General features: G+C 45.8%; 1 protein-coding gene across 2 annotated transcripts in view; it reads left to right on the forward strand.

The window, feature by feature from the left end:
- FMR1 (fragile X messenger ribonucleoprotein 1) overlaps nt 1-18,231 on the forward strand; it is a 698,844-nt gene that overhangs the window by 528,046 nt on the left and 152,567 nt on the right. For both annotated transcript variants that reach the window (XM_078688630.1, XM_078688632.1), the window contains exon 12: nt 15,302-15,497. In XM_078688630.1, the coding sequence (XP_078544756.1) occupies nt 15,302-15,497 (196 nt within the window). The remainder of the gene's footprint in view (nt 1-15,301; nt 15,498-18,231) is intronic.

Genomic DNA, 18,231 nt, shown 5'->3' on the forward strand with positions numbered 1-18,231 from the left:
GACCACACCCGTTTTTATTGCTGTCCAGCACAGCAGGGGAATCTCTCTAGCGATGCGGTTAAACATAGTGCTCACACGTCTCATGGGACCTCCATTTGAACCTTTACATAAATGCGAATTGCAATTTCTCACATGGAAAGTGGCTTTCCTAGTAGCCATTACTTCGTTAAGAAGAGTTAGTGAAATGCAAGCATTTACCATTCAAGAACCTTTTCTGCAAATGCACCACAATAAGGTTGTTCTTCATACAAACCCTAAATTCCTGCTTAAGGTAGTTTCTCCTTTCCATCTAAACCAGTCTATGGAACTGCCAGTTTTCTTCACGCAGCCACAAACAGTAGCAGAAAGAGCTCTGCACACCTTTGATGTCAAAAGAGCATTACTATATTACATAGAGAGAACGCAAAGCTTTAGGAAAACAAAACAGCTTTTTGTATCCTTTTCACCACCACATAAAGGCAACCCAATATCAAAATCTGGTTGCCAGGTGGATTGTTAAGTGTATCCAGATATGTTACCATAAAGCTAAGCTTACACTAACAATTCCTCCAAAAGCCCATTCTACAAGGAAAATAGGGCCTTTCATGGCATTCTTAGGGAACATTCCCTTAGAAGACATCTGGAAAGCAGCTACATGGTCTACGCCGCACACTTTCACAAAACACTATTGTGTAGATGTGCCAACAAAGCAACAAGAGACTGTAGGCCAGGCTGTACTTAAAACACTATTTCAAACAACTGCAACAGATACGGGTGGTCGCTGCTAGTGTGGGTACTGCTATACAATCTATGCATAGTGTGCAATCTGCAGCTGGAACGGAAAATGCTACTTACCAGTATGCATCTGTTCTTGGCATGTAGAGCTGCAATCAATCAATCAATCATGAGATTTGTAGAGCGCGCTACTCACCTGCTAGGGTCTCAAGGCGCTGGGGGGAGGGGGAGTCGCTACTGCTCGAACAGCCAGGTCTTGAGTTATTTCCTGAAGGAGAGATGGTCCTGGGTCAGCAGTAGGTGAGTGGAGAGGGAGTTCCATGTCTTGGCCGCCAGGTATGAGAAGGATCTTCCTCCGGCGGTGGATCTTCTAATACTTGGGACGGTGGCGAGGGCGAGGCTGGCAGAACGGTGCTGGCGAGTGGGTGTGTAGAATGCGAGGCGGCTGTTGAGGTACTTGGGTCCCATGTCGTGGAGAGCCTTGTGTGCCTGGGTGAGGAGTCTGAACGTGATCCTCTTGTTGACGGGGAGCCAGTGTAGGTCTTTCAGATGGGCAGAGATGTGGCTGTGACGGGGGATGTCCAGGATGAGTCGTGCAGAAGCGTTCTGTATGCGCTGGAGTCTTTTCTGGAGTTTATTTATTTATTTATTTATTTATGATTCTTGTAGAGCGCACAGCTACCCCCGTCGGGGGTGTCCCGGCGCTAAAACCGTCAGCAGAAAAGAGAGAAGGGCCTGTCTAAATAGAAGAGAATAGCCAAGTTTTCAAGCGTCTACGGAACAGTGCTTCAGAAGGGGCAAATCTGAGGTCTAAGGGAAGGCTGTTCCAATGTTTTGCAGCAAGGACAGCAAAGGCTCTGCCACCCATTCGGGCGCGGCGGAAGCGTGGCACCACCATAAGACGAAGACTGTTCGAACGTAGGTCTCTTACTGAGTGCGATAATGTCAATCTCTTTCTCAAGTATTCAGGTCCGGATCCGTTCAGAGCACGGAACGCAAGAGTGAGAATTTTAAACTTAATGCGGCAGGCTATAGGAAGCCAATGGAGCTGTTTGCGAAACATTGAGATCGGGTGTCGGAAAGGGATATTGCCAATCAGTCTTGCTGCCGCATTTTGGACTACTTGAAGGCGTTCAATTTGGTACAATGGGGCCCCCGCATACAGACTGTTGGCGTAATCCAAATGAGAGGTTATTAAGGCCTGGGTAACTGTTCTGCGCGCATCCATTGGCAGAAATGGAAAGATTTTTCTCATCATTTTTAATTTTCCAAAGCAGGCGGCAGTAACTTTATTAATTTGTGGGCTGCAGGAGAGCGTATCGTCAAACTGAAATTCCAGATTACGAGCAGAATGCACCGGAATTGGGGGGGGGTTGAGAACCGTAGGCCACCAAAGTGAGGGGGGTATTGTCATTTTTTGATTAAAAAACAGGACTTCCGTCTTGTCAGTGTTAAGACGGAGATGGTTCAGGGCCATCCAAGAGCAGATTTCGCCCAAACAGTGGCGGAAACTAGAGAGGCTGGAGTCAGAGTGATCTCTAAAGGAGAATATCAGCTGAGTATCATCAGCATAGGAAATCACTCTGACTCCGCATGCCTCCACTACCCTGGCCAACGGTGCAAGGTAGACATTAAAGAATAAAGGACTCAAGGCCGAGCCCTGCGGGACTCCACAGGTAAGAGGTTTGCACTCCGATTTAAAAGGTCTGAGAAGAACCCTCTGAGATCGACCCTGGAGGAAAGAAGTGATCCACCGTAGTGCCGAGCCGCTCAGTCCAATCTGCTCCAGTCGATCTAGAAGTATTTGATGAGACACCGTATCGAAAGCGGCGGACAAGTCGAGGAGTACCAACATGGCCTCCTCGCCCTTATCCACACACTCTCGAACAGTCTCAGATACCTCTAGTAATGCCGTTTCCGTGCTGAAGCCCGCACGGAAACCGGACTGGGAGTCATGGAGTAGGGAATTAGTCTGGAGATATTCTGCAAGTTGAAGTTGGACGGCCTTCTCCAGGACCTTCGCTGGTTTCGGAAGGAGGGAAATAGGCCGATAATTACAGAATTGTGTGGGGTCCGCATCTGTTTTCTTCAGGATAGGCACCAGCAAGGCTTCTTTCCAAGCCGAGGGGAATTGGAGTTTGGCTGTGGTTCCCGCGTAGAGGGTGTTCCCGTAGTCCAGTCGGCTGGTGACGAGGGCCTGGGTGACCGTCTTCCTGGTTTCGGTGGGCATCCACCGGAAGATCTTATTGAGCATGCGCAGGGTGTTGAAGCAGGACGACGAGATGGCGTTGACCTGCTTGGACATCGTGAGGGAGGAGTCCAGGATGAAGCCCAGGTTGCAGGCATGGTCCGTTGGCTTGGAGGCGGTGCCCAGGGCAGGGGGCCACCAGGAGTCGTCCCAGGCAGAGGGAGAAGGTCCCAGGATGAAGACTTCCGTCTTGTCTGAGTTCAGTTTCAGACGGCTGAGCTTCATCCATTCCGCAACGTCTTTCATTCCTTCCTGGAGGCTGGCTCTGGCGGTGGTGGGGTCGTTGTTGAGGGAGAGGATCAGCTGGGTGTCGTCAGCGTAGGAAATTATGTTAAGGTTGTGTTGGCGTGCGATGGCTGCGAGGGGGCTCATGTAGACGTTGAAGAGGGTGGGCTTAGCGAGGATCCTTGAGGTATGCCGCAGATGACTTTGGTGGCGGACTCTCTGGGTTCTTCCGGCGAGGAACGAGATGATCCACCCCAGTGCCTTCCCTTGGATTACGGTGTTGCTGAGGCGCTGTATTAGTGGGCGGTGGCATACTGTGTCGAACACTGCTGAGAGATCCAGGAGGATGAGGGCAGCTGTTTCCCCGTTGTCAAGCAGGGATCTGATGTCGTCGGTAGCTGCGATGAGGGCGGTCTCGGTCCCGTGGTTAGCTCGGAAACTGGACTGTGAGGGGTCGAGGGATCCGTTTGTCTCGAGGAAGGCGGCGAGTTGTTTGTTGACGGTTTTCTCGATGACTTTGGCAAGAAAAGGGAGGAGCGAGATGGGGCGGAAGTTCTTGAGGTCCGTGGGGTCTGCGGTGGGTTTCTTCAGGAGGGCGCTGAGCTCGGCATGTTTCCAGCTCCCCAGGAAGGTGGCGGTGGTGAAGGAGATGTTGATGATGTCCCGGAGTTGGGGTGCGATGATGGAGTCGGCCTTGTTGAAGACGTGGTGAGGGCAGGGGTCGGTTGGGGATCTGGAGTGGATGGTGTTCATTGTGCGGGTGGTGTCTTCGGTGCTGACCGGGGTCCAATTGCAGAGGGTGGTGGTGGGGAGCCTTGGTTCGGTGGTTGGGTGCGTGGTCTGTGCGCTGAAGCTGTTGTGTATGTCGGCGATCTTGCGGTGGAAGAACGAGGCGAGTGAGTCGCAGAGGTCTTGCGAGGGTGTGATGTCGTTGCAGGCGCTGGAGTTGGATAGCTCTTTGACGATGCTGAAGAGTTCCTTGCAGTTGTGGGTGTTGTTGTCCAGTCGTTCTTTGAATGTTGTCCTTTTGGTGATGTGGATCAGCTGGTGGTGTATGCGGGTGGCATTCTTGAGGGCTGTCATGTTTTCTGTAGTCTGGTCGTGTTGCCAGGCTTTCTCAAGGGTGCGGCAGTTTTTCTTGGAGGTTTTGAGTTCGTTGGTGAACCATGAGGCTTTCTTGCTGCCGGGTCTGCTGGGAGGGTTATTCAGTGGTGCGAGGTCATCGGCGCAGTTGGTGAGCCACTGTGTGAAGTTGCGGGCTGCTTCGCTGGGGTCCGTTGTGTTGGCGGGAGGGTTCTGGCTGAGGGAGGTGGTGAGCTGGTCGGCGGTGATCTTGCTCCAGCTCCTGCGGGGAACCTGTTGCGGGTGGTGGTGGGTCGTTGTTCTCCTGAAGTTGAAGTGGACGCAGCTGTGATCAGTCCAGTGTAGTCCGGTGGAGTGGCTGAAGGAGATGTGCTTGCTGGATGAGAAGACGGGGTCAAGCGTGAGGCCGGCGTAGTGGGTGGGGGTGTTCACCAGTTGCTTGAGTCCGAGGTTGGCGAGGTTGTCCAGTAGGGCGGCGGTGTTGCTGTCATTGTTATTTTCCAGGTGGAAGTAGAGGTCCCCTAGGAGGATGTAGTCTGAGGAGGTGAGGGTGTGCGGGCTGATGAAGTCTGCGATGTCTTCGCTGAATTGTGTGCGTGGTCCCGGGGGTCTGTAGATGAGAGTGCCTCTGAGGGTGGTCTTGGGGTCGGTGTGTATCTGGAAGTGTAGGTGCTCTGCGGCGGTGAGGGTGTCGTCAGAGTTGGTTGTGATGCGGATGGTGTTTCTGTGGACGATGGCGATGCCTCCTCCGGTTTGGTTGATGCGGTCCTTCCAGGTGATCTTGTAGCCTTCTGGGATGGCAATGGCGATGTCGGGGGCTGAGGAGGCGTTCATCCAGGTTTCCGTGAGGAATGCGACGTCTGGTGATGTTGTGTCGAGGAGGTTCCAGAGTTCGACGGCGTGTCTGTGGACGGAGCGGGTCTGTGGACGGAGCGGGTGTTGAGCAGGATGCACTTGAGATGATTGTTGCTGGTGCCTGGCCTTGCGGGTGCAGTGCAGGTCCGGAGGCAGGTGAACTTGCAGGCTTGGCAGGTGTAGGGTCCGTGGGTGCGTTTCGGGGTGGCTCAGTAGCAGGTGGGGTTCCGGCCGGCGTTGAGTGCGTGGAGGGTGGCGGCATCGTAAGTCCGTCCTGTGGGCTGGCATCGTCGGGGGCCAGGGGTCCTGGCGCTGTGCGCGGTCCTGGCGCGGACGGGCGCAGACGGGCTTGCCTTAGGTGCGCCTTCGGCGCGCCCGCGCAGCGGCCTGCATTATAAAGGGGTCGAGGGAGGGAGGAGCAGCTGGGAGGGGGAGCGGGGACTAATCGGGAGTCGGGAGGCGGGAACGAGGGGGAGCAAGTGGCACAGAAATGTGGAGGGAAACAAACAACGTGAACAGAACGCAAAGGGGCACAAAAGAAAAAACGCTAAGGGAGTACAGGCAACACAGTACAGTCAACGGGGCACAGAACGTGAATCAAAAAGAAAAGGGTAACACAGAGGAGACAGTACAATTGGCAGCTGAATAAAGGCAATAAAGAGCAGAATAGAGAGCAAGCTTATGCCCACTGGACCACCAGGGATGGAACCGGCGGCAGTAGCGGGGCACAGGGCAGACACAGCACTAGCACGGCGAGCTAACGCGTCGGGGGAGCGACCTGGCCTGAATCCAGGGTCAAGGGTCGCTCCACTAGCGCGCAGGGGCCTGCATTATGAAGGGGTCGAGGGAGGGAGGAGCAGCTGGGAGGGGGAGCGGGGACCAGTCGGGGGCAGTGCCGCGGGGGACGCAGCGGCGGGAACGGAGGGGAGCAAGTGGCACAAACATGGAGGGAAACAAACAACGTGATCAGAACGCAAAGGGGCACAAAAGTAAAAACGCTAAGGGAGTACAGGCAACACAGTACAGTGTTGCACACGCCCACCCAACTCCCTGGCTACCTTTATCTGTTCCAGTATTATTCTCATTAGATACAACACACATGGTCATCACTATCTCTTAGCTCCATCACTTCTCTAATGGCGAAAAACAATCTGGGGATGGAGCCGATGCCCATGCGCAGTATTACCCAAAGGAGGAGTCACCTATCCCGTGACCACGTCCACAACTAACAGTAAATAGAAACAATGAAAATCTATTGTAGGAGAGTAGGCAATAACTTTCAAGAATATGATTCCACTTAAAAAGAGTCCTAACTGTGCACATAAGGATAAGTTACTTACCTGTAATCATAGTTCTCTTCCGGGGGTATCCTCATCAAAGTCATAAGCACTTGAATATATAGAAATATATGTGAAAACATATATATAGCTCGCGCTCTCTCTCTCTCTCTCTCTCTCTCTCTATATATATATATATATATATATATATATATATATATATATATATATATATATATATATATGCAAAAAAAAAGGAGAGAACTCTGGGTATGTCTCAGTTTAGTGGAAAGCAGCTCCTGTTAGAGGTGAGCAGATCTAGAGTGTCGCTGGTGTTGAGAGTACTCTAACAGGAGCTGCTTTCCACCTAAACTGAGACCTACCCAGAGTTCTCCTTCTTTTTTACATAATTTATGCGTCACTCTATGCCTGAAAGGGTTTTGTTTTGACTTAATACTGGGTGCTCCCTTGTGTCTGGACAAAGCTATACCTCTCTGAAGAGCTCTAATTAGAGCGAAACACTGTGTCAGGGGTTGCTTTTACTCATTTCAGGTTGGCTTGAATTGGTATTTTACCAATTCAAAGCTGTGATATTGTGCCTGGAGTGATAAATGGATTTTGTTATGTTAGAGCTCGGCAAGGACTGCACTGTACTAGTCCTATGCTTAAAGATTTTGCTGTTTAAATGGCAAAAGACTTTGTCATTTTCTATCTCGGCGTCGATAGCACTGTGCTAATCCTATGCTTAAAAACTTTGATAGAAAAACAGACATTTGAGGTGAGCAGATCTAGAGTGTCGCTGGTGTTGAGAGTACTCTAACAGGAGCTGCTTTCCACCTAAACTGAGACTTACCCAGAGTTCTCTCCTTCTTTTTTGCATAATTTATGCGTCACTCTATGCCTGAAAGGGTTTTGTTTTGATATATATATATAGTTATTGCCTCCTCTCCTACAATAGATTTTCATTGTTTCGATTTACTGTTAGTTGTGGACGTGGTGACTTTCAACTTTGCCTGTCAATTCATGTGCCTATTTCCTTTCTGATCCTTCATGGGTTGTTGCCTGATACAGGTCATACAGTTTTTTTTTAACTCTGAAGAAGAGTATATGCTTAAGAGTTGATAACCATTATGGTTTGTTCCCTGCTCTGAGTAGAGAATCTTTTGTATGCTTGTTAAGCAGTTCTATATATGCATGCTGAACCGGGATCACTCAGCTTGTGAAGTTAAGATCCTCATTGAGGTCATTAAGATGTGATAGATTCATTACATTTAGTAACCCTTATAGGGTGATTTTGGCAATCGAAACTCCATGGGAGTCTCTATCTCGCATATTGTTAGGGAGTTTATTTAACCCCTTCTAGGCTCATGACGAGCTCAGCTCGTCATGAGTTACGCCTCTCGTACGCTCATGACGAGCTGAGCTCGTCATGTAACGCGGTTTTCCGCAAAAGTCAGCGCACAGCGGGAAAACCGCTAGCGCGCATGCGGTTAAAGTAATCCTCTTAATCCTGTGTTAATATGTGACAGTGTCATTTTTACAACTTTACACTTTGTCTGGGTTAATCTTGGTGTCCTGACCTTTTAATAGAATGATGTTTCATTACCACCAACTAATAGTTGGTGGTAAATAACGAATCCTTAAATGTAAAAAGCACTCACTTGAGTCCTCGCTACATTAACACCTTCAATGCTATGGAGATTTTTCTCCTACGCTGAAGATCCTTATTTCCCATTATTCATGACAAGGTCAGCTCGTCATAAGCACACGTTCAGTGTACTGCATGACGAGCTGACCTTGTCATTAGCATTGAAGAGGTTAAGGATTCTGTAATTTACCGATTCCTTAGGTTCCCGATTCGGTAAATTACCGAATCCTACAATTTGGCCACCTACATCTGAAAAGCCTAATTCCTGTCGGTAACGGCTGAAATTTGGTTATTTCGGCCGTCACCGACCGGAATTAGGCTTCCTACATCTGGCCCTATATGTTCTTGCTTTTGAGGTTCTGTCTTATAGACATTGCAGTTTGGTGGCTATTCTACACATTCGTGTAGACATATGGTTTACAGTGTTCTCTGAACGTTATTGTTTCTTTTTCCTGGGATTACGTCAGGCTGTTTTAGGTCTCCAGTAAGATGTAGCCTCTAAATCGATTCTATATCGCACTTTGCTTTATTACTTAGGATTACCTTATTTTCTGAAGGAAATTTCCATTGTCTTCTTTATGATGATGTTTATATACATTTATGCATTAGGAGAATAGGTGTTTGCCTCATAACTTCTACTTTTTGTTGGAGACTTTTATTACTGTATTAAAAAATAGTTGCTCTTTTAGGTAACAACTATTTTTCAGCATTTAACTGACTAATTGCTTGTAGTTTGATTTCACATTTTGCTGAGTGTTTTCTTTAGATGTAATATACAAAATCAGTTGGATTCTTTTTTAGGGCTCGCCTGCGTTGCAGCGCGAAGCGCGCTGCCGCTGGCGAGCCTTATTGTTGCTGTGAAGGGCCTCCCAAGTGGTACAGACCGGTGCACGAGCACACACCGGTCTTTGAACGCACGAGCCGCAGGGACCAACGTGCACACTCACGGCGTCACGGTCCTGCCCTCCCGTGTCTCTTCCAAGACGCGCTCTAAGGACAGAACAAAAGCGCTGCCCTGTACTCTCAGCGAAACTCTGAAAATGTGGCCAGTACTTTACTTGACAGGAGTAATTTAACTTTGCAAAGCAGTGAGGTAGAGCTTGTCTTGCAGCGTTGAAAGGCTGCGTCCCTGGTACACCGTCCGAGTTGTCTCTGAGCCATCTGGCTTGCGTTGACGCTCAGACTCCTCCCCTCTGGCCCGAGCTTTCAAAGCGCGTCCTTTCACTTTGAAAGAGGTGTCTGTAGTACTCTGTTTAGAGTGAGCACTCAGTACAGACGCCGACTATCCGCCGTGGAGCCTGGCCGCTGTGAGCACCTTACTTACTACAAGCACCCCTATGCATGCACACAGACGTGTACCTCTTGTCTGATGTCCGTACAAACTTTCTCTGTGTTTGTTTTACGCTTAACTCTTACAACCAATTGTTGTGAGCACAGAGCATTCTTTTCACAGCCGCACCACCAAAGATTGTCAGTTTACGGTGCGATCCCTGTAGTTAGTTCGTGTTGTCCCTGCTCGCTTCTTGTGTCTTCGGAAAGGACAGCGCCTGCCTGCCACTGCGGACGATTCATATACCTGTTTATTATACATGTACTCATTGCGTGCAAGCCTGGCCTTGCAGCCCTGCTCGTTGAATGGAATGAAAAACTTAGAAAACAAGGTACACTATTTTCAGTGAATGGGTTTCTGAATATCAGCCTTCTAAGATTTACCATATCCTTCCAAACCTCTCATGAAGTATGGATGTGAAGCAACATTTATCTTACTATTTCTAGTTAGTAACTCATTAACTATTAGCCTATAACTTCATCAACGTGTCTGGTCATAAATGCATCTGTTCAGATTCAATGTATGTATCTTTCTACAGATCTGTCCATCAATTAATTCGGCTGTTTATTCCTTCAGCTGTTAGTCTGTCCATGCATTCATCTTTCTGTCCTTCTTCGCATGTATGTGATATTTCTATAGTGCGAGCCTCGCCTGAAGGTAAAGACGCTCTCTGCAGGGTCAGTCAAACACAAGTGTGAAGTGGTAACTGACACAAGCCTCTAAGCACACGCAAACAACCCTTGGGTTTAAGGGATGCAGACATCCCTTCTCTTTTAAGCACCGCACACATTTGTATTTGAGCTTTAATAATTGTGTTTCTTAGCGCTGAATTTCCTTATTCGCCTTCAGCTCAAAGTGAAGTGATAGCTGGTTTGTGAACGGCTAATTCATAGGGGTGTATTGCTTTTTAATGAGGTGCGTCCTCAGCTCTTTCCTAAATTGGAGCAGCGGTAGTGGGACAGCTGTGGCATACATAGCCAGCGTGTCACAGGCCCTAGTGCATAGAAGGAGATGGGTCCCCTGGCTGCTGATTGAACTGTGAAATATAGTAGTATTCAGGGTTCAGTGGGCCCATCAGGCCTCTAGGCACCAATGGAAGCTACACCCCCTGGGAGCAGTCCTGATGGGTGCGGTGCTGTTGCTTTATATCTTGAGCACATTGATGGAAAAGCCTGCTGCCTTGTTTTTAATTTTTACACTTTGCAGTCTGCAGTCTGATTGTTTCCTAGCTGTGGGTGTACGCTGCCCTACACACATACCCATCACCCATAGCATGTAGCTATACATCCACCGAGCCTTAACTCATGCTTCTGCTCCTTTACCCCTCCATTCATCATTTGCTAAGGATTCCCTCATCAATGGAGGCTCGTGTTGTGAATACCCACACTGAACAATTTGCTGTATGTTTGACATGATGTCCTGTGTCACAGAGTTGCATGACTCCGCCCTCAAACACATGATGTGTCACAGAAGTAATCCACCGGGCTGTTAATTATCGGTCCTTGGGAGTAAGTTGTGTATACATGGCGTGTGTGTGATGCTGGAGTGGAATATGCAGAAATTGTGAATTTCACTACTATATATAGAGGGAACTAGAAGGAACAGCTATCCACAACCCTTGCATCACTCGCCTTAGTCACTGAATGTGTATGCCAGTGTGTGTTATGGGGCATGAGAAGCAGTGAGAGATGATAGTTGGTTGTTATCACACTTGATGAGGGCATAGGAAGACCCGTAAGGGATGTATGACGTTACAACGCATACTTTTACAACGACTACTATTACAACGCATTTTTTACAACGTAAAAACTTTTACAACGCATACAATTACAACGCAGGATTTTACAACGCAAGTACCTTTACAACGCATACCATTACAACGTAAATATTGGTAAGTATATAAAAAATTTTTTTAATATAAATTAATTTACATTATTAAAATATAATTAAATGTAATGTAATTTTATTTAATTAATTTAATTTAAAATTAATTTTTATTTATTTTTACAAATTAACCCTGTACCCCAAAAACTGAAAACTGACCCTGAACCCTAAAAATACCCCTTTACCCAAAAACTGAAAACTGACCCTGAACCCTAAAAATACCCCTGTACCCAAAAACTGAAAACTGACCCTGAACCCTAAAAATACCCCTGTACCCAAAAACTGAAAACTGACCCTGAACCCTAAAAATACCCCTGTACCCAAAAACTGAAAACTGACCCTGAACCCTAAAAATACCCCTGTACCCAAAAACTGAAAACTGACCCTGAACCCTAAAAATACCCCTTTACCCAAAAACTGAAAACTGACCCTGAACCCTAAAAATACCCCTTTACCCAAAAACTGAAAACTGACCCTTAACCCTAAAAATACCCCTTTACCCAAAAACCCAAAACTTACCCTGAACCCTAAAAATAACCCATACCCAAAAACACAAACATATAATATTTTTAAAAAAATTATATACTTACCAATACTTACGTTGTAATGGTATGCGTTGTAAAAGTACTAGCGTTATAAAATCCTGCGTTGTAATGGTATGCGTTGTAAAAGTTTTTGCGTTGTAAAAATTTCGTTGTAATGGTAGTTCGTTGTAAAAGTTGCGTTGTAAAGGTTGTTTCCCCCCGTAAGAGCTCTGATCACTAAAATAACAAGCCTTGCTAATGCAAATCTTTTTAATTGTTGTATAATGATACAATACATGTACATCACTGATAATAGCAGCAGCATTGCACAATCCCACTCACCTGGACACACATCTGATGCACCACAAACTTTGCTCATAGACACAGAAAAACTGCATCACAGGCAGCAGCGTTGCAAACTCCTGCATGTGTGCGATTTTTCACGGTGTCATTGCAGCAAAACAACAGTGTGCTTCTAGATGGACACCTTGCAGAACATTATTATGTTGGTCTACTTGGAGTAGTTTTGGTTGCCATTTCCAAGTGTCCCACCTTCACAATACTGTTTACCGGCCCACAAGCAGTTTCTACAGTATGACAAGCCGGGCTGCCACTGTCTTCCCCGAGGGATTTGACCATGAGGCTAGCTTCCCTGGTGGTGATTCCTCACAACTCTGTCATATCTGTTTGCTGACCCACTTCCGTTCTGTTTCCACTACCAAGGCAGGCTTGAGTCAAGTGTCCTCAAGAGTCCTTTGTAATTTTCCAGAAACCTGCCATAATTCACTCCCAGGGTCTGAGAGGGAGTCAGCCGCATTATTGTGGCTCCCTTGCAGACTCTTTGGTGACATCTCCCTCTCTTTTTAATTGTTTACTTGAGAGCATCCTGACTGCAACATCACCTTTATGCATTGCTGGCACAGGGTCGAGCTCTGCCCATGGAAGCAGCTCGGAGTTCAAGGGGGCAGGGTATGCCAAATGTATCCTGTGGATGGTACCTTGTGAACATCATTCATGGTAACTTGTTCTCATTCTGCGGGTCTCCTGCATGTTGACTTTTCTGTGGGGTTTCCTTCCCGGGAGTTCCCATGCATGGCATCTGTTCCATTACTGGCTTCCATTTTTCCGGGATTTCATGTGTAAGTTGCTGGTGACTGACAGCTTGTGGGATGCTGAGCAGTCTAGGCTCCTGCTTACGGAGTTTAAGCAAGGTGTTTCTCTTCCCTAGAGATGCCTGAGCTGGTCACTATGGATGCCAGCAGTTTACTGTGGGGTGCGACTTTAGGATGACTTCTTTTGGAGTGGTCTCATTTATAAGGTTGAATGTAGCTGTCTGCAGTATTCCTGACTCTTTACTGGCTTGCCCTTCTCCCTCAGGACCACGTGGTCATTCCTCACACAATGAACAGTCACAAAGCTCATGGGGAGGGATGTGGAGACCCCAGCTGCTCTTATGTTTCATATTAGCTCTTTGGTGGAGCAGTATCTTCCAGCCCTGTTGGTTTTTAACGTTTGAAGAGCAGGCACATGTACGTGAATTGTCTCAGCAGTGTATTCAGAATGTGACACAATTATTGTCTGCTGTTTCTGATGGCCTTTGCAGAGGTGGCAGCTGGTTTGGGTCCCCTCAAATGGACCTAGTTGTATGCACATGCAGTTGTTTTCTTCTCTAGGTGACCGGAGATCTGGTGAGCATAGTGGAAGCCTGAATCAATCCTTTCATGATTGCCAAGCTGATATTACATTGATTAGGTTGAGCATCCGAGACCTCTTGTATACTTTAGTATACACTTATATGTGTATGTACTTAGTGGGCTCTGGAGATTAGGACTTCTCTGTTTCCATGTAGGGACATTTTTGTTTTCCGTTTAACTGCCTCTATTTAACTGCCTTTATAGAACAAGACCAGCACAGGACAGTAAAATACCAGAATTGCTTTCTGCTGAGGGACTTTCTTTTTTAAAAATGTTCTGGCACCTGCCTCTATTTAACTTTCTTGATGGAAAACGACCAGCAGAGGTCAGTAAAATACCAAAATCACTTTAGCATTCTCTAGATTACAGTCCATAGAAATTGTCTTCCACGAGCACCCGTAGACAATAACTTATTTTTCAAATCTTGTATTTTCAGTGATATGAACACTGAAGGCCCTGATTTTATATTAGAAACAGAGCTGTGGACTATACCATTTCCCGCTGAAAGGCAATATTTCTCTCCACGTGTTCCCATACCAGGTGTGTCACGCAGTTTGGTGCTTACATTCACTCTATGTTTCCCAGGCTAAGGTGCTGCATAGCAAAATGCATATAAGGTCTCAACGGCGAGACCGATTGCATTGTAAATGCTTGTTATCATAGGATCCTTTAAATTTTTCGGTTAAGTATTGGACAACCTTTCTAGATCATCTGTAGATGGGTGCCTATTTATATAGTAGGGTAATGCACTAACCTTGGTTTTCGCTAGGCTATCAAGATTTCTTTTTCATATTTTCTCTCTTATTCAGCTTTATACTTCTATTGCTTGGGAGTTTTTGTATAGAATAAAGGTGCCAGGTCTTATAATGCTTTAACCGTAATATATATCGCAACATCCTTTTATAAAGAATTTATTCAGATATTCATTTATATAATCAACGTATAACAGAGTCAAACTGATCAAGTATGTCAAAGCTATTATGCGTATGGGGGTGTCCATGTTTGTGTAAGATTTCAGCACAGTTGCAAGATTGTTATGAATCTAGAGAAAAAAGTTAGAAACTGTAAGGTATGTTTCTCATAGTTTGTATAGGCATGTGTCTAACATTGACCTTTTTTTGTTAATTTGTGGGATAGTTGGTTTCTTGGAACTCTGATGCTCAAAAGGCATGGTGTGTGAAACGTAATACCTTTTTAAAAACTAAACTGTTAGTTAAAATAAATTATTTTTCATGTAAGTACTCCTATCCAAGGAGTTTTCATACATAGAGTTTCGCCATCATAGCTCCCATGATACAATTTGCCTTTGTTAAGGATGCTGTTAATAACTGAAGTCTGTCTTCAAGGGCTAGTTTAATGGTGTTGCTTTGGGCATTGTTAAGCGCCTGAAGTTGCTTATTCTTCTGCTTCACTTTTACACCTTCCATCTGTCTTCCTTAGTCAGCATCTTTTTGTGGGTATTCCTTTCACATACTAGGAGTGAGAGGGGGCGTCTGACTCCACACTAAAAAGGAATGAAACAAATGAGTTTCTAGTGCTTGATCTCAAGGCTTGTGAAAGCTTGTATGAAATAAATGTTATAACCCAAAATCCCCCGTCGACCCCCCCCCCCTCTCTCTCTCTTTCTATCTATCTATCTATCTATCTATCTATCTATCTATCTATCTATATATATGTATGTATGTACTCACACACGCACACACTCAAACACACAGTTCAGTTACGATCTTTTGTTGAGTGTGCGTTAAACAAAATGATACTTGAAGGCAGGTATCTTTCTTTAACAAGCCTTTCACCACCTTTCATGTTTCCTATTTAGGAAGTTGACCAGTTGCGTTTGGAAAGGTTGCAAATTGATGAACAGCTGCGGCAAATTGGAGCTAGCTCTCGACCACCACCGAATCGCACAGATAAGGAAAAAGGTTATATGACAGAAGAAAGTACAACACTAGGACGAGGAAGTCGACCATACAACAGCAGAGGGCGTAGCAGACGTGGTCAAGGATATGCTTCAGGTACATATTGTTGAAAACGCAAGAAAATGTACCCTAAGGATCTTTAAATTTCCCTCTGTGAAAAAAAGATGAAACAAGAAGCCATTTTAGATTTAATTTCCTATATTCCACGTGGTTCCTTTGTAGAACATCTCAAGAGATTATACTCTTTTAATATATAGCTCATCATTGTGTTTAGATGATTTGGGCTCAGCAACTTTTCTCTACTGAAAAAGTTAGGGCAAATTGAACTGAATAGCCTCTTCCGACTCACACCAAATTACTCTAATGCTAGTCACACCTCCCACTTTCATGAGGCAAAGTTAGAACCCCAGAAATACCACATCTGTGACATTAATGTTCATGGACAACCTAGGGATGAAATAATATCGCTCTGGTGGGGCTTATTCATAGCCTCGGATACAGATACCCTTTCAGTTATGACTGTTGTGTACTCACAAAAAACTAGGTAACTTAATAATGTAGATTGTTTTGTGCTCTCTGTTCTTCAAGATTCTTCTTGACCACATGCGTAGTTTCTCTTGCATCCACATCAGTTGTTCTGTTTAATTTATAAGTATCTGCTACATCTTGCTGCTTTAATATGTACCTTTTACTGCTCATTTTACAATGATGATGAAGATGGGCAGCTTGACAGCTGTTTTAACCTTAGCTCCTTCATTACTCCACCCGTAAATACAGAGTCTGATCGCTTCACCTACTACTTGTACATCATCTGTGCTTAGATGTACACAAACACCATTAAAAAAATATACCTGCAAAAAACCTAAATCATGATTACTGACCATAGTCAATCTCTCCGTTATCCATCTATGTGGCCTTACATAATGGAACCATATCATAATTCCATTTCCTCCAAATACAAATTCAAGATTAATATCTCCAATAAACTCTCTCTGGTCCAAGAGGTCATACTTAATACAAAAGCTGACTTTGTTAACTTTCGGACACTGAAAAAGCTATTTCAGGGCTTGGCCTTCCCTTAGGGTGAGGTAGCAGTGTGCCTCTGGCTTTGTAGCCGATATATGTCAGAAGTTCAACTTGTGCTTCACATTTTGATACGTAGACACCTCCAAAGAAAACTTTAGTTTGCATATATTAACAGAGATCCAATGAAAAGTCATATATCATATCCCCTCAGGACTGGACATAGCCTTGCGCTGAAAAAGCATGTAGGCATTGATTGTGTTGGATCATTCCTAAAACAGATTCCTCACCTTTTGCATACATGCTAGGCTGCATGGTGGCCCGGCGCTCTCCCACGAAGTGGCAGCATGACACATGGTACCACAGAAAGGTATGCTGGTATCATTGTCTTATCGACTCTCAACTTTTCGTCATTGTTTACAGACTCAAAAAAATAGTTCTTTGCTTTATAGTGTGCTAAAGGAAATGTCTTCCCTGAAGACCACAGGCTTTAAACTCCGCTCTGACTACAGAAAACAGACACCAATCACGGATTCCCACAATGTCTGCCTGTGGTGATTCTGCATGACTCTGTCTTGTGATAAATGGTCTGTGATGCAGCCAGTGGTTATCAGGCAATGGGATATGAAGTTGTATGTCGCTGAACACAAGATACTGGCAGGTTGTGCTCCAAGAAAAAAACCTGCACACTCTCCAGGATATGAGATTGTTCCTGTTCTAGAATGCAGACCAACTCAACTCAGTGCCGCCTTCTTCGGTAAGGCAAAAACTAAGATATGAGACAAGTTTTGACAAACACTCAAGAAGTCAAAGAGCAACTTGTTACTTTACTGTTACTTCTGTTCTGGGAGAACTTGTGCAGTTGTCTCTCAAAGGACCTAACACGGCTTTCATTGTCTGACTCTGAACCAGTCCCAAAGCTGAAGCAGGCACACCTGAGTTCCCCTGGCCTTTATCGATCGCACTGCCCATAGATCTCTCCAGGAACACAGTGTTGCAGCTTTTTTGAACCATGCCAGCTGTTTCTGGTAGGCCCTTTTTGTAAGTGGGTCCTGCCCCTGCCGACTATGCCCATTGGACCGCTCTCTAGTCCTTTACTGGTACCTGTCCATACTTTCACTCCTGCAGCAGAGGTGTAAGAGACCTAGTTTGTTCTGATTACTCGGATGTCTGCCTCTGCACCAGTGATGCCTTCCTGGAATCTGACCTCAAAGCTGTCACTGAATTGGAGCTAGTGTCAGACCTGTGTGTCCCTATGAGATTACCAAGACGCGGCCCCTAATTTTGAATGAGTCACATCATCTTCTCAATTGTCATTACTGTTAAAGGCTGCAGGCCCTGTTCTAATCGGGTTCTGGCATCAAGCAAGGACTTCAGTGTGCTCCATGAGATGGGGAAGCAGACTAGGAGGCCAGATCATTTGCTCCTCTCACATATCGATGCTGGCCTCTGCTTAGGCCTACATCATGTTATTTTCTTAGAAACTTCCCCTGAGACTAAATTGAACACCCCCTCCTCTCCCCCCACTGATGCAAGAGTGCATCCTTCGTGGGACTAGTTCACAAACCAATAGAAGTTCTGGATTTCTAGTTGCCTAACATAAAAAGTAAGGCAACATTATAAATTGAAGTCTTGCTACCTGGGACTGCTACATCAGAGACCTTGCTATCTTTTACAGAAATGTTAATGGCATCCTGGTCTAAATGTCGTCGGCTCCCCCTGTAAGTAATATGCCTGATGCCATAGACCTACTCCTGGAAATCTAGCCTTCCTAATCCAGCACAGACTCCAGAGAGTTGGATGTTTC

The sequence above is a fragment of the Lissotriton helveticus genome, chromosome 4_1 (assembly GCF_964261635.1).
Source record: "Lissotriton helveticus chromosome 4_1, aLisHel1.1, whole genome shotgun sequence".
Taxonomy (NCBI): Eukaryota; Metazoa; Chordata; class Amphibia; order Caudata; family Salamandridae; genus Lissotriton; species Lissotriton helveticus.